General features: G+C 38.5%; 1 protein-coding gene and 1 long non-coding RNA gene across 5 annotated transcripts in view; one reads left to right on the top strand and one right to left on the bottom strand.

Annotated features, from left to right (window-relative positions):
* The window catches only part of LOC139075500 (uncharacterized), a 70333-nt gene that overhangs the window by 15689 nt on the left and 42417 nt on the right, over positions 1–12227 (bottom strand). Inside the window, exons 2-3 of the long non-coding RNA XR_011525877.1 lie at positions 1008–1104; positions 446–621 (exon numbers count right to left, since the gene is read on the bottom strand). This is a non-coding gene — a long non-coding RNA (uncharacterized lncRNA). The remainder of the gene's footprint in view (positions 1–445; positions 622–1007; positions 1105–12227) is intronic.
* LOC103539976 (sulfotransferase 1C2) overlaps positions 1–12227 on the top strand; it is a 38529-nt gene that overhangs the window by 2429 nt on the left and 23873 nt on the right. For all 4 annotated transcript variants that reach the window (XM_070571977.1, XM_070571976.1, XM_070571979.1 and 1 more), the window contains exon 2: positions 11923–12098. In XM_070571977.1, coding sequence (XP_070428078.1) covers positions 11948–12098 — 151 coding nt within the window. In that variant the 5' untranslated portion in view covers positions 11923–11947. The remainder of the gene's footprint in view (positions 1–11922; positions 12099–12227) is intronic.

Genomic DNA, 12227 nt, shown 5'->3' with positions numbered 1-12227 from the left:
AGTCCAGTTTACAGGTAGAAAATAAAATCTCCATAGATAATTAACAGAACTAGAATCTAATATCCACAAATCTGTATTATAGTTTCTATTGAAACATAATTTTTCTCTCTAAAATCATCATTTTTACCAAAGAGAGCCAAATTAAGACTAATTGATTGGCAAAATAATTCTAGTTTCAGCAAACTTGACCCAATTATTTACATAAGCACAGCAAGAATAGCAATTGGTCACATAGGCTGTTTAAAATCTGCTTTGCTGGAACTTTTTATAAGGAACTTCAGATTAAACTTTCAAGGCGTCTCAAGGCCAGGAAAGCCAAGCCAAGGACTAGTCATCAGGCTCTACCTGAAATACATATAGATTTGGGTGAATTCTTCTCTACTTGAGGTCCCCAAAATATCCTGAGGTTCTTGCACCTGCCAGGGAAGTGAACTTCTTTACTCACCTGGTAAGTTTGCTGGGAACCTTGTAAGCAAGGTACCAGGCCAATATTTCCAAGTGGCTTTATTTGTTCCATAAAGTCAATCCTTGTTAAAGTTGTCTGGTCTTGCATATTTCTCTCAAATATGACATTCCAGTCAAAGCCTTGGTAATATAACCAATGTTTCCAATTTTGTCCTGCTATAAGAAGATCAGATTCTTAGTGAATTTATACAAATAACTATAGTGCCATGAAAATAAGAATACTTACTCATCAACGAGTTTCCAAATTGTGGAGGGATCAGGCATGGAGGAAAAAATAAATATTTCAATTCTGCTTACAAATGCATAATTTACCAAATTGCTATAAGTCATAGTTAGCTTAAGAGAAAAGAGGAAAATGTTTCCTTAAATCTGGAAAAATAAGACATTTTGAAAATCAGCAACATTTCAAACAAAAAGTCATAAAAATTATAATCATCCTCATCAGTTCATTCAGTCCCATGTAACCAACTCTTTATCTTGATCTTCTATTAGCAGTTTTATGAGGTCATCAGTTTCTCCAGTAGAGTTCTGTAATTTCTTACCCAGCTCAGTTTTATAATCTGAAAGTTTATCAGAAACTTGTATTCTAGAGTAAGAGTCAGAATCCTTTCCATGAATCTCTCCGAAGATGAAATACATCTGCAAAAACATCAGAGTAAAACAACAACTGTTTGCAAATGACAAAAGACTCAAAAATGGCAATTTACAAAGAAACTTGGTTATTTCTGTGACATACAATGCTTTAAAATAATAACTTAGAATTATGACTGACAACCAGGACAGATCAGAATTTTAGGAATGTTGCAAATTTTTTAAAACATTTATACCAATAACATCCACCCACATAACATAACCTAGGAAGGTTTATCATCATTTATTTGACAATGCTTCCCATGTAATTTAACATATGAAATAAGCCTAATTAGTTTAATATCTTCCTCTTTATAGGAAGAGAGAATAAATTCTTTGAGAAGTCTCAGATGAAGTTTGTCAAAAATATCAAAAGATTTTAAAACACTTGGTCAAATAGGATCATAGCTCACTGTGAAATCATGCTTAGTTATCCATTTAACCAAAATGACAGCATAAGATGTTTGTAGGGAAGGAAGACAATTCCTCTACCCTCTGGGCCCTTCTGGCTGGCCTAAGAATTAAATTGACGAGAGAGAGAATAATAGGAGAAAATCAAACAAAGCTTTACAACATGTGTACATGGGAAAAACCCAGGAAAGCTGAGTAACTCACCAGAAAGTCCAAAGCCATTGCCTTAATTAGCATCTTTAGCTAAGAACAAAGGAGGATGCTGAGGGTAGTGGTTTGAGACTTCAAAGGGGAGAAGGCAATTTACATGGGGATGCAAATGGAAATGTTTGTTACAAAAGTATTTGCTGGGCTGGCTATAGACAATGTTATGTTATGCTATTAGCTCCTTCCTGGAACAGGCCTTCTATCTTAAATTCTTTTAGGCAGTTGGGGGAAGGCCAAAGTTTCTTTCAGAGTCTTTGTTCTTAAAAATAATCAAGCCAAAGAGACACATTTTGAGGTGGCCCATTCTGATCCCCCACACAGTAAAGGCAAACACAGAGAATTAAACAGTTTTTAAAAACATTAATAGAGAGACCTCATCATTTTGAACATAGGAAATTATTATGACAAAATAGAATTTCTGTCACTCAGGTAGATTTACTCAAAATAAAGAAAAATTTTTTATAATGTCTTTATCAAGAGCAGACTAGAATTTTAAGTAAATTATCCTTTTAAAAGAGAGGAAGACCAAATTCTAATTTTGTACCGTCTTACACATCTTACTTTTGATATCAAAATTCATTTGCTTAATTAAATTCATTTTAATCTTAGCCAACTTGACCATGCATAGTTTTTCCTCAGAGTTCTTCTCCCACAAACCTTCTATAACTTTCTTTTTACATCCAGAATTTGTCCTATGCTTTCTTTCCTTTCTAGTATTTTAGGACAAATTTATCTTTCTTAACAAAACAAACAAAAATATCTCTATTTTTTATACTTTCTTTACTAAAAATATACATCTTACTTTCTTTGAATGCAAAGATGCTTCCCTTATTAATTTTAATAGCTTTAATCACATATATTAACCAGAATTTTAACCCCTATAAACCTTAATTTTTAATGAAAACTAAGAAGTAAGCAACTATGAACTGTCTTTTACGTTAGCATTCTGTGGCTTGGCAAGTTTATAAATACTTTTCATAGCCTCTAGAAACATGCTACTTCATAGAATAATTTTTTAATAAAATACAAGACATGTTTACTAATAGACCCAGACATCTTTTGATTTCTCTGTAATAAGAAGCCAAAAGTAGATAAACTTATATTTAGCAATGATGTCTAATATTTTATCTTATTTGGAAATGATCTAGATTCAATGAATTTTCCATCATTTAATTTAACCTGGCAAAACTTCAAAGTTTCAAGTTACCAGGAGATTTTGGAAGTTATTTTAATTATACATGCTGTAAAGTATAATTATTGTTTAAAACTTTGCCCAAACACTTTATCTTACTTATATCTATTTAGTTTACTCATTTCCAATAGTTATGTTTAGATTTCCTACAAAAACTTCATGAGACATCAGACGAAATCAGCTATCATTCTAAGCTATTATCTCTGCTGACAAATTTTGTAGCAGAGAAAATATAAGCTTATCTGACTAATAAACCCAGGTAGAATGAAGGGTGCATGTTTGTATCATATCCAATGCTGACAACTCTGAAGACATGTTTATTTTAATCAAACAAAAAAACTTAAATAAGCTTCCATTTACCAAAGATTATTTTATATCATGCTAACTTGAAAAAGATTTGGTTAGTTTTTATTACATTTGGAAATAATTTATATAAGCACTTACTTTAAGTCAATTGGCTAGGACTCTTTTAGAAATCATATCATCTGATGGTAAGATATCACACACATATAACATACTTATGAGACAAGTACACAAAGACTCCACAGCTGTTGCTTTAAAATTATTGCCATGAATCAGGTACAGTAATATAAGGTTCACTAGTTATGAAAGAATAATTGAATCTAAATTTTGTTTTAAGCTCTTTCTACTAATATTTGTGGAGAAGACAGTCTAGATGCTAGATTTTGGGCAAGAGTGCTCTTATGGCCATTTGTCTTTCCTTTTTTACTTTTTTTTCCTTCAGTCTTAGAAATTGGTGATGGGCTATATAACAGTCCCCGGAGAGATTACACACTTTTTGAGATAAGGGAAATGGGTGGACTCTGAATCTAGAGCTTCATTTTGAGTTTTTCTAAGATTTTCTTAAGGACAGTTGCTCTTACTTCCTCAGATATTGGGGTTGTAACTTAAATGACATTATAGGTTGATCTACCTGTCCAACTATATCATCCCTAATTCACTTCTTTCCCTCTGAGTGCTTAGTTTTATTTTAGCTTAGAGAATAAGTTGCCCCAAAAATTCCTATCAGCTATTTATATCAGCTTCCAGTTTGGCCAAATTGCTGATTGTAAGTTGCTAAATGCTTTCAAATATCTTGTCAGGTTTCAGCCAGGATGAGCAGTAACTATACCTGGCAGTATTGAGCAACTCTATTAATCTTTAATGTAGCAGTTTCCCAGAAAATCTCTCTGAGTCTCATTATCTCTGGGAGTAGATTACATGGGTGTCTATAAAGCCATGACCTAATATGCTTTTCTTTTGAGTACCTTTTATAACTTAATTTTCTATTAGCTTCTTGCAACACAACTTTTAATAAGGTTATTTTGGAATTTTGAAGTTTTCACTTTTAAGTGCACTCTTAAATGTTCTTATCTAATCAGAACATTCCTTCTAACGGCCAATGTAATTCACCTGAGGTGACGGCAGTTTGGTAGGACCCTTAGCCACAAAAGGGAGTGCCACTCACATTTCTCTCCAACCACCTGTGACCACAAAATGGGGTGCCACCACATTTTTGTCCAACAGTATTTTTGGGACCCCCCTGAACTTTACAATTACCAAGCCAAGCCCTTAGGACACAAAACAAGCTTAGTAAGATTTTGAAGTTCTTTGTAAATATTTACAGCTTCTGGAACCTTTAGATTTTGCTCAATTATGCTGGAAGTTGGAGCACTTGGTTCTTTAAAGATTAAAGATTTTCCTTGTTCCTCGGTTTGGAGGCTCAAAAAGAGCCCAAAGTGGCCACTGTAAATTTAAATTATCCTGGATTATCTTGACAGCCATTTACAGTTATTCCCATTTCAGGGGGCTTTTTCCAAGGTGGTCTCAACAAACAAGGTAGTTTCGAAAGAGAATTTGCTATGGTCACTGAGAAACTCAGTCCCCAAACAGCCAACTCTCACAAATAAAATAATCAGATGTAGACAAACATGAACAGACACAGAATCAGTATTCTTGGACTCTAACCAAGGGTTTTCTGGGATACTAACCCAGAATTTGGGATTCTAACCCATTCTCTTGAGCGTCCCAGCAGCTATAGCCCTTTTATATTGTTTCCCTTGGAGTGGGACTCTAACCCACAATTCTGACAATACTATTAGACAATTTAGGCACAGGTATGTTTTTACAAGGTCACTCTCCCAAAAGACATCTGATCCAGGCACTGTTTCTTCTTTCAAAAGGAAAAAGAGCACCATGGGGCCTGGGGCACCATGGCAGGAAATGGGAATCCAATCAGCTGAGCCTCTAGACAAAATTGTCTGGGCAGCTACTTAGGGTCAGGGAAAAGACCCCACACCTCCCTGGGGGCTCCAGAGCCTTGGGTGGGCAGCCATAGCACCTAGTCCCTTCATGGTTGCCAAAATTGTTACCACACAAAGTTTGGATTCTCCTGCCCAATGTGCGTAAAGAGCCAAGTATTATGGTATCAGCTTTTGAGAAAAGAATACAGATTGATTGCAAGATCAATCTGCAAGGAGACAGGAGGCAAACACTCTCAGATGTGTCTCCCCAATCCAGGCCTTGGGGCAAAATTTATCAGATGTTTGGCAGGGTGGTCTGAAGTGTGAAGATAGATGATTGGAGGTAAGGAGACGAGAGGTAATCAATGATCTGTGAAAGCATAGTCAAGCTTCATGGGTCTTTGTAAGATTCATGTTCATAAAATGATGGTGTTAGTATGATCTGTGGGTGGAATTTTCAGCCCTTTGATGTCAAAACAGTCACTTACCGGGCATTTGTGCAGGCCAATTTGATGGGTTGGTGGTCTCAACCAGCCTGAAATGGACAAGGGTCAATTTTCACTTCCTGAAAAACCACTCTTAATTACTCTGTGATCAGTTGATCTGGTTCTAGAGGGCCCATGGTTACATGTTCACCAACCCAGAAGCTCTCCAAACCCCATACATTTGGGATTTATCTGGAGGCTTCATGATTGATTAAATCATTGGCCACTGTGACTGGTTCAATCCCCAGCCCTTCTTCCCTCCCCAAAGATGGGGAAGGGGTGGGAGGAGCTGAAAATTCTGACCCTCTCATTACATGGTTGGTTCCCTTGGCAATGAGCTCTCAACATGTGATTGTTGAGGGGCCTTCCAAACATCTTGTTAACATAAACTCAGATATGATTGAAAGTGTTTAGTTACAAAAGCACCATTTCACCTTATCACTCTGAAGCTATTTCAGGAACTGAAGACAAAAGAAAATATTAAAACAAAGGATGCCCCTATTACTCTAACCACTTAAGAAATTACAAAGGTTTTGGGAGCTGTGGGCCAGGAGATCTGGACAAAAACCAAGATATATTTTTCTTATTATAAATCACATTAGCACAGTGCCCCTCTCTCCAAGGGTGAAGACGATGCACTAATGTGGCCCAGCAATGAGGGACCTAGGGGGAAAGGGAGAGGTCATAATGATTGGAATTCCTCCTGTGAGAACTGCTAGACCCTATGGTCCCACCACATTGCCCTGTTGCCTTGACTATCCTTCCCAAGCACGTCTTCCCTTCAGCTAGGTCTAATCATGCCCCCCATGGGCCTCTAACACAGAGCAGTACAGTGGAAACTATATTCCATGAGCCAGTTAAATTATTTAACCCCCCAGGTCTTCGGAAGCAGCAGGTTCTGGTGGCTCTCCTTTCTCTGTTGGCCCGGAATGCGGCCACCTGTCAGGACTCCACATGTTCTTGCCTGTACTCTGAACTCACACACTCTCACAGCCGGGCTCAGGTCTTCAACTACCCACCGTGTGCTGAAAGCACAACGCCTAACACAAAGTTGGCCTATGTGTTCAATGAAACATCATCTCCAGGCCGGAGCTCTAAGCCCACACTACACCTGCCTATGGGCCCTCTCCTCTGGATGTCCCATAGGTACCTCAAACTCAAGACCCCTCAAAGTGAACTTGCCATCCCTTCACACCCACCCCATTCAGGAACTGCTCACCCTCCAGTGTTCCCTTTCTCAATAAATGACGTCTCCCTCTACCCAGTTACCCAAGCTGGAAATCCAGACACGACCTTTGACTTCCGCTCACTGCTACACCACTTCACATCAGATTAGCCATGTTAAAAACAAAATTCAACTGAGAAGACTTGAATACCTAATTGGCTTTATCAAACATTCATGAATCAGACAGCATCCCATTCAGTAAGCAGAAAGGAGCTGCAAGGAGGTGAACAAAATGGAAGGTTTTTATAGGAAGAAAGATATTGGGACAAGGAAGTGAAAAGAGTGGATTGTTTCAGGCAAGGTTTCCTTCTCTTAGGGGAAAGCAGAGGTCTTCCTAGGCAGACCACTTCACTAGCGCTGACCAGGAAATTCCAGACTGATTAGTATAAATTCCACTCATGGGGGAGGCTGAAACTGCAATTAGTTTAGGTATGAAGTCTCAGCGGGGCTTAGTGCAAGTGATTCCATTTGGGCTTGTTGTTTCTTTTTAACAATCAGTAAGTGCCATTGACTATGCCTTCCAAAGATGTCTTGAACCCATTTACTTCTCTCAGTCCTCACTGCCACATTTTTGTAAATCTACAGGTTCCTCCTGACAAATAAAAATGGCAAGTAATAGGATATATTGGAGTATATGAGGAAGCCATTTTGTGTAAACCTAATTCGGCCTGACCTTGTCTTTCCAAAAGGGCCTGACCGAGGCAGTTGAGCATGCATTGTATATCTGCTTTAGAGATTCCCTATGGCAAGAGCAAAGGCCCTTGAGATAAAGGTGCAACTTCTCTCGCCCTCCCAACGTTGGCATCTCCTTAAAGATTAAGCATCTTTCTTTAGGCTGGGAACCGATTGCAGCGCTCATCTGTGACCCCCCAGCCAGAGGCAACACACCTGCCACCCCGTGGCATTCACTGAGACAGCAGACCTATCTGCCGTTTCCATCTATCGCTGTGCTGACAGAGCAGCCTCATGACTATTGTAAAAGGGACATTTCAATCATATGTGAAACATACTCTTTGAGGGTATGTAACCACCCTGTATACCCCCACTTCTTTGGACTGCTCTGTTCCTTTGTGGAAAGACTCTCCCAGGTTATAATCCTCAGATTTAAGCTCAGAATGAACTCACCCAAATTTTCATTTATAGATTGGTTATGGATTATTTTCATCAACACTCCCATCTTTTTTTTCAATTCCCTTGCAATTTATTCAAAGAAAGTGTATTCTTTCCCTGTAGACTGTCACAAGATCTAGATTTTGTTGATTGCCTAGCCATGGTATAGTTTAACATGTTCCAGTTTTCTCTGCACTTTCTGTAAATTGGTACTTGAATTTAGAGGCTTAATCAGATTCAGGTTCAATATTTTGGGCAGGACCACTTCATAGGTAATGTGTTCCTCATCAAGAGGCACACAGGGTCTGGTTTTCTTTCCTTTCATGACGTTAGGAATGTTAAATGCCTAGATTCTTTGATCACTAAGGGCTGCAAAAGGACATTACAATTCTATAACTTATTATTTATTTATTTGTTGAAATAATTCTATAAAGGGAAACTTCTCTTCATCTGCTATTTGTTATTCAGTGGTATAATTAATATAAGAAATATTTTCAAAATAAACAGTTGGTTTCTGAACTTTAGTGAAAAGTATCCATATTAGTCTGCTCGGGCTTTCATAACAAAATACCACAGACTAAATGGCTTAAACAACAGAAATTTATTTTCTCACAGTTCTGTAGGCTGGAAGTCCACAATCAAGGTGTTGTCAGGTTTGGTTTCTCCTGAGGCCTCTCTCCCTGGTTTGCAGACTGCTGCCTTCTTGCTGTGTCCTCACATGGTCTTTCCTCTGTGCATATACATCCCTGGTGTCTTCTTGTGTGTCCTAACCTCCTCTTCTTACAAGGCCATCAGTCAGATTAGGACCCACCCTATCAGCCTCATTTTAACTTCATTACCTCTTTAAAGACCCTGGCTTCCAAACACCATCACAGTCTGAGGTACTAGAGGTTAGGATTTCAATACACGAATTTTAGGGAGACACATTCAGCCCATCATAGCATCCGTGAGTGTTTTGCAATGTATATATAGGGTATTGCTGCCATAAGAGATTACCACAAATTTAGCAGGTTAAAGCAACACAAATGTATTATCTCACATTGTAAGTCAGAAGTCTGAAACGGGTGTCTCTGGGAAAACTGAGGAGTTGGCAGGGCTGTGTTCCTTTGTGCCTCCTAAGAAAAGCTGCTTCCAATCTCATTCTGTTTGTTGGCAGAATTCAGTTCCATGTGGCTGTAGGACTAAGGTCCCGTTTCTTTGTTGGCTGGCAGCTGAGGCTCGTTCTCAGCTTCCAGAGGCCATGCCTTGGCTCATGGCCCCCTTCATCTTCAAGCCAGCAGTGGTGGGATGAGGCCTTCTCATGCTTTGAATCTCTCTGGCCTCTTCTGCTGCTGCATCGCGCCAACTGGTTCTTGTACCTGTCTCATCCACTTGTAAATGTCTTTGTGGTTACATTACGTCCAGCTAGGTAATCCAGGACAATCTCATTGCCTTAAAGTCCTTAACCTCAATTTCATCTGCAAAGTCCCTTTGCCATGCTGTGTAATATATTAGGGATTAAGATGTGGACATCTTTGGGAGCCATTATTCTGCCTACCACTATATATATTTTAAAAAGACAGATAGAAATACATCAAAATAATAATTCCTATGTGATGGATTTTTTTATTTGTACATTTGAGCTTATTCCAAATTTGCTGCTACATATATATATGTATATGCTATATGTATATATATATATATATATGCACACACATATTTATGAGTGTTAATTATTCCTTCCTAATAAAATTGTGATATGAATTAAAAGAGAAAAGAAAAGCTTGTAAAAGATCTAATATAGAAGTCTTGTTAGAAATGTTGGTTTTCTTCCCTCCTCCCTCCTGAAGTTGATCACACCATAATTTTATGTGTATCATCCAAACTCTACCTTCTTTGACACATTATAAGCACAGCTGCTTCTTATATTTGAAATTTTTGCAGAAATAGTCTTTCATTTTCTGAAAACATAGTCTCAATCCTAAAGGGTTCAACTCGCTCTGAGAGTAGAAGCCACCATGACAAGGGGCCTCGCGAGGTGGGCACCAGTCCTCTTGCCCATTCCACAGGAAGACTGGGCCAGATTCTTTTATTCAATTTCCAATAATCACTTATTATTACATTTTCTGTAAGGACCCTTTCAGCTCTAAAGTTCTAATACTCATTTTATGCAAGAATCAAAATGAGTTAACATATATAAGTCACTCAGTCCAGCACATGCAAACTGAAGTGTTCAATAAACGGTAGCTTTCAACTGTGGTCATTACCACTATCAGTAGTAGCAGTAAATGTTGTCTGGAATCCCAGTAGCCAATTTTTCTGGAGTAATAGTGGCCCACTCCTTCTGGCTTCCTCAATTTGTGCATATAAAAAGTTTCTCTCAAGGTTGTAGAGAAAAGGAACCCTCATACACTGTTGGTGGCAATGCAAACTGGTGCAGCCACTATGGAAAACAGTATGGAAATTTCTCAAAAAATAGAAATACCATATGACCCAGCCATCCCACTACTGGGTATCTATCCAAAGAACTTGAAATCAGCAATTCCAAAAGTCCCATGCACCCCTATGTTCATCACAGCATTATTCACAATAGCCAAGTCATGGAACCAACCTAAGTGCCCAGCAACTGAGGATTGGATAAAAAAGATATGGCATATATACATACATATATATATATATATATATATATATGTATATATATACACAATGGAATACTACTCAGCCATAAAAAAGGATAAAATCGTCCCATTCACAACATGGATTGACTTTGAGGGTATTATGTTAAGTGAAATAAGCCAGATAGGGAAAGATGAACTCTGTATGACTCCACTCATAGGTGGAAGTTAAACATATAGACAAAGAGAACTGATTGGTGGCTACCAGGGGGAAGGGGGGTGGGGGAGGGCACAAACGGTGAAGTGGTGCACCTACAACGTGACTAACAATAAAGTACAACTGAAATTTCACAAGGTTGCCAACTATCATAATCTTAATAAAAAGTTTAAAAAAATGTAAAAAAAAAAAAAGTTTCTCTCAAACCAGCAACAAAAATAACCTGATTTGAAAATGGGCAAAGGATTTAAATAGACACTTCTCCAAAGGAGATATATGAATGACAAATGAGCACATGAAAAGATGCTCGGCATCACTAATCATTAGGGAAATAAAAATCAAAACCACTGAGATATCACCTCACACCTATTAGGATCACTATTATAAAAATTTTAAAAATCCCGGAAAAGAACAAGTGTTGGTGAGGATGTGGAGAAATTGGAGCCCTTGTGCCTTGCTGGTGGGAATGCAAAAAGGCACAGCTGTTGTGGGAAATGGTATACCAATTCCCAAAAAAAATTAAACGTAGAGTCACCATATGATCCAGCAATTCTACTTCTGGGTGTATGCCCAAAAGAATTGAAAGCAGGCTCTTGAAGAGGTACTTGAATGCCCGTGTTCATAGAAGCGTTATTCACAATTGCCAAAAGGTGGAAGCAACCCAAATCTCCATGCACGGATGAATGGATAAGTAAAATGTGTTATGTACATGCTAAATGGAATATTATTCAGCCTTAAAAAGGAATGATATTCTGAGACATGCTACGACATGGATGACCCTTGAAGATATTATGCTAAGTGAAATAAGCCAGCTCAAAAGGACAAATATTATATGATTCCATCTATATGGCATACCCAGAGTAGTCAAATTCATGCAGACAGAAAGTAGAATGGTTGCCAGGAGATGGGGGACAGGGAAATGGGGAGTTAGTATTTAATAGGTATGGTTTCGGTTTTGGGTGAAAAAAGTTCTGGAGATGGATAGTGGTCCTGATGGTAGCAAAACAATGAGAATATAGTTAATGCCACTGAACTGTGCACTTAAAAATGGTTAAAATGGTAACCATTGTGTGATTAGGTTAGGTTAGGTTATGTGTATTTTACCACAAGTAAAATGACATCTCCTCTATTCTCTGCCCACAGAGACTCTCTCTCATCCCAAGACAGTATGGCCCTGACCACAGAGTTGGGGAGACAGCTACAACTGAGAGAGGTGGGGGGGATCCTCCTGCAGGCTGCAACTGTGGACAACTGGAGCGAGATCCAGCACTTTGAGGCCAAGCCAGATGATCTCCTCATCTGTACCTACCCTAAATCAGGTGACTGTAGGGCAAAGGGGACAGCAAGACCTCGGCCTGCTGAGTCAGCAGGGGCTGCTCACCTCAGTTAGAATGCCCCTTGATAGGATGTTGCACTTATCAAGGAAATCTGCTCCTTATTGTTCCTCA

The sequence above is a fragment of the Equus przewalskii genome, chromosome 14 (genome assembly GCF_037783145.1).
Source record: "Equus przewalskii isolate Varuska chromosome 14, EquPr2, whole genome shotgun sequence".
Taxonomy (NCBI): Eukaryota; Metazoa; Chordata; class Mammalia; order Perissodactyla; family Equidae; genus Equus; species Equus przewalskii.
The sequence above is the reverse complement of the archived record's forward strand: the minus strand, read 5'-3'. Positions and strand labels throughout refer to the sequence as shown.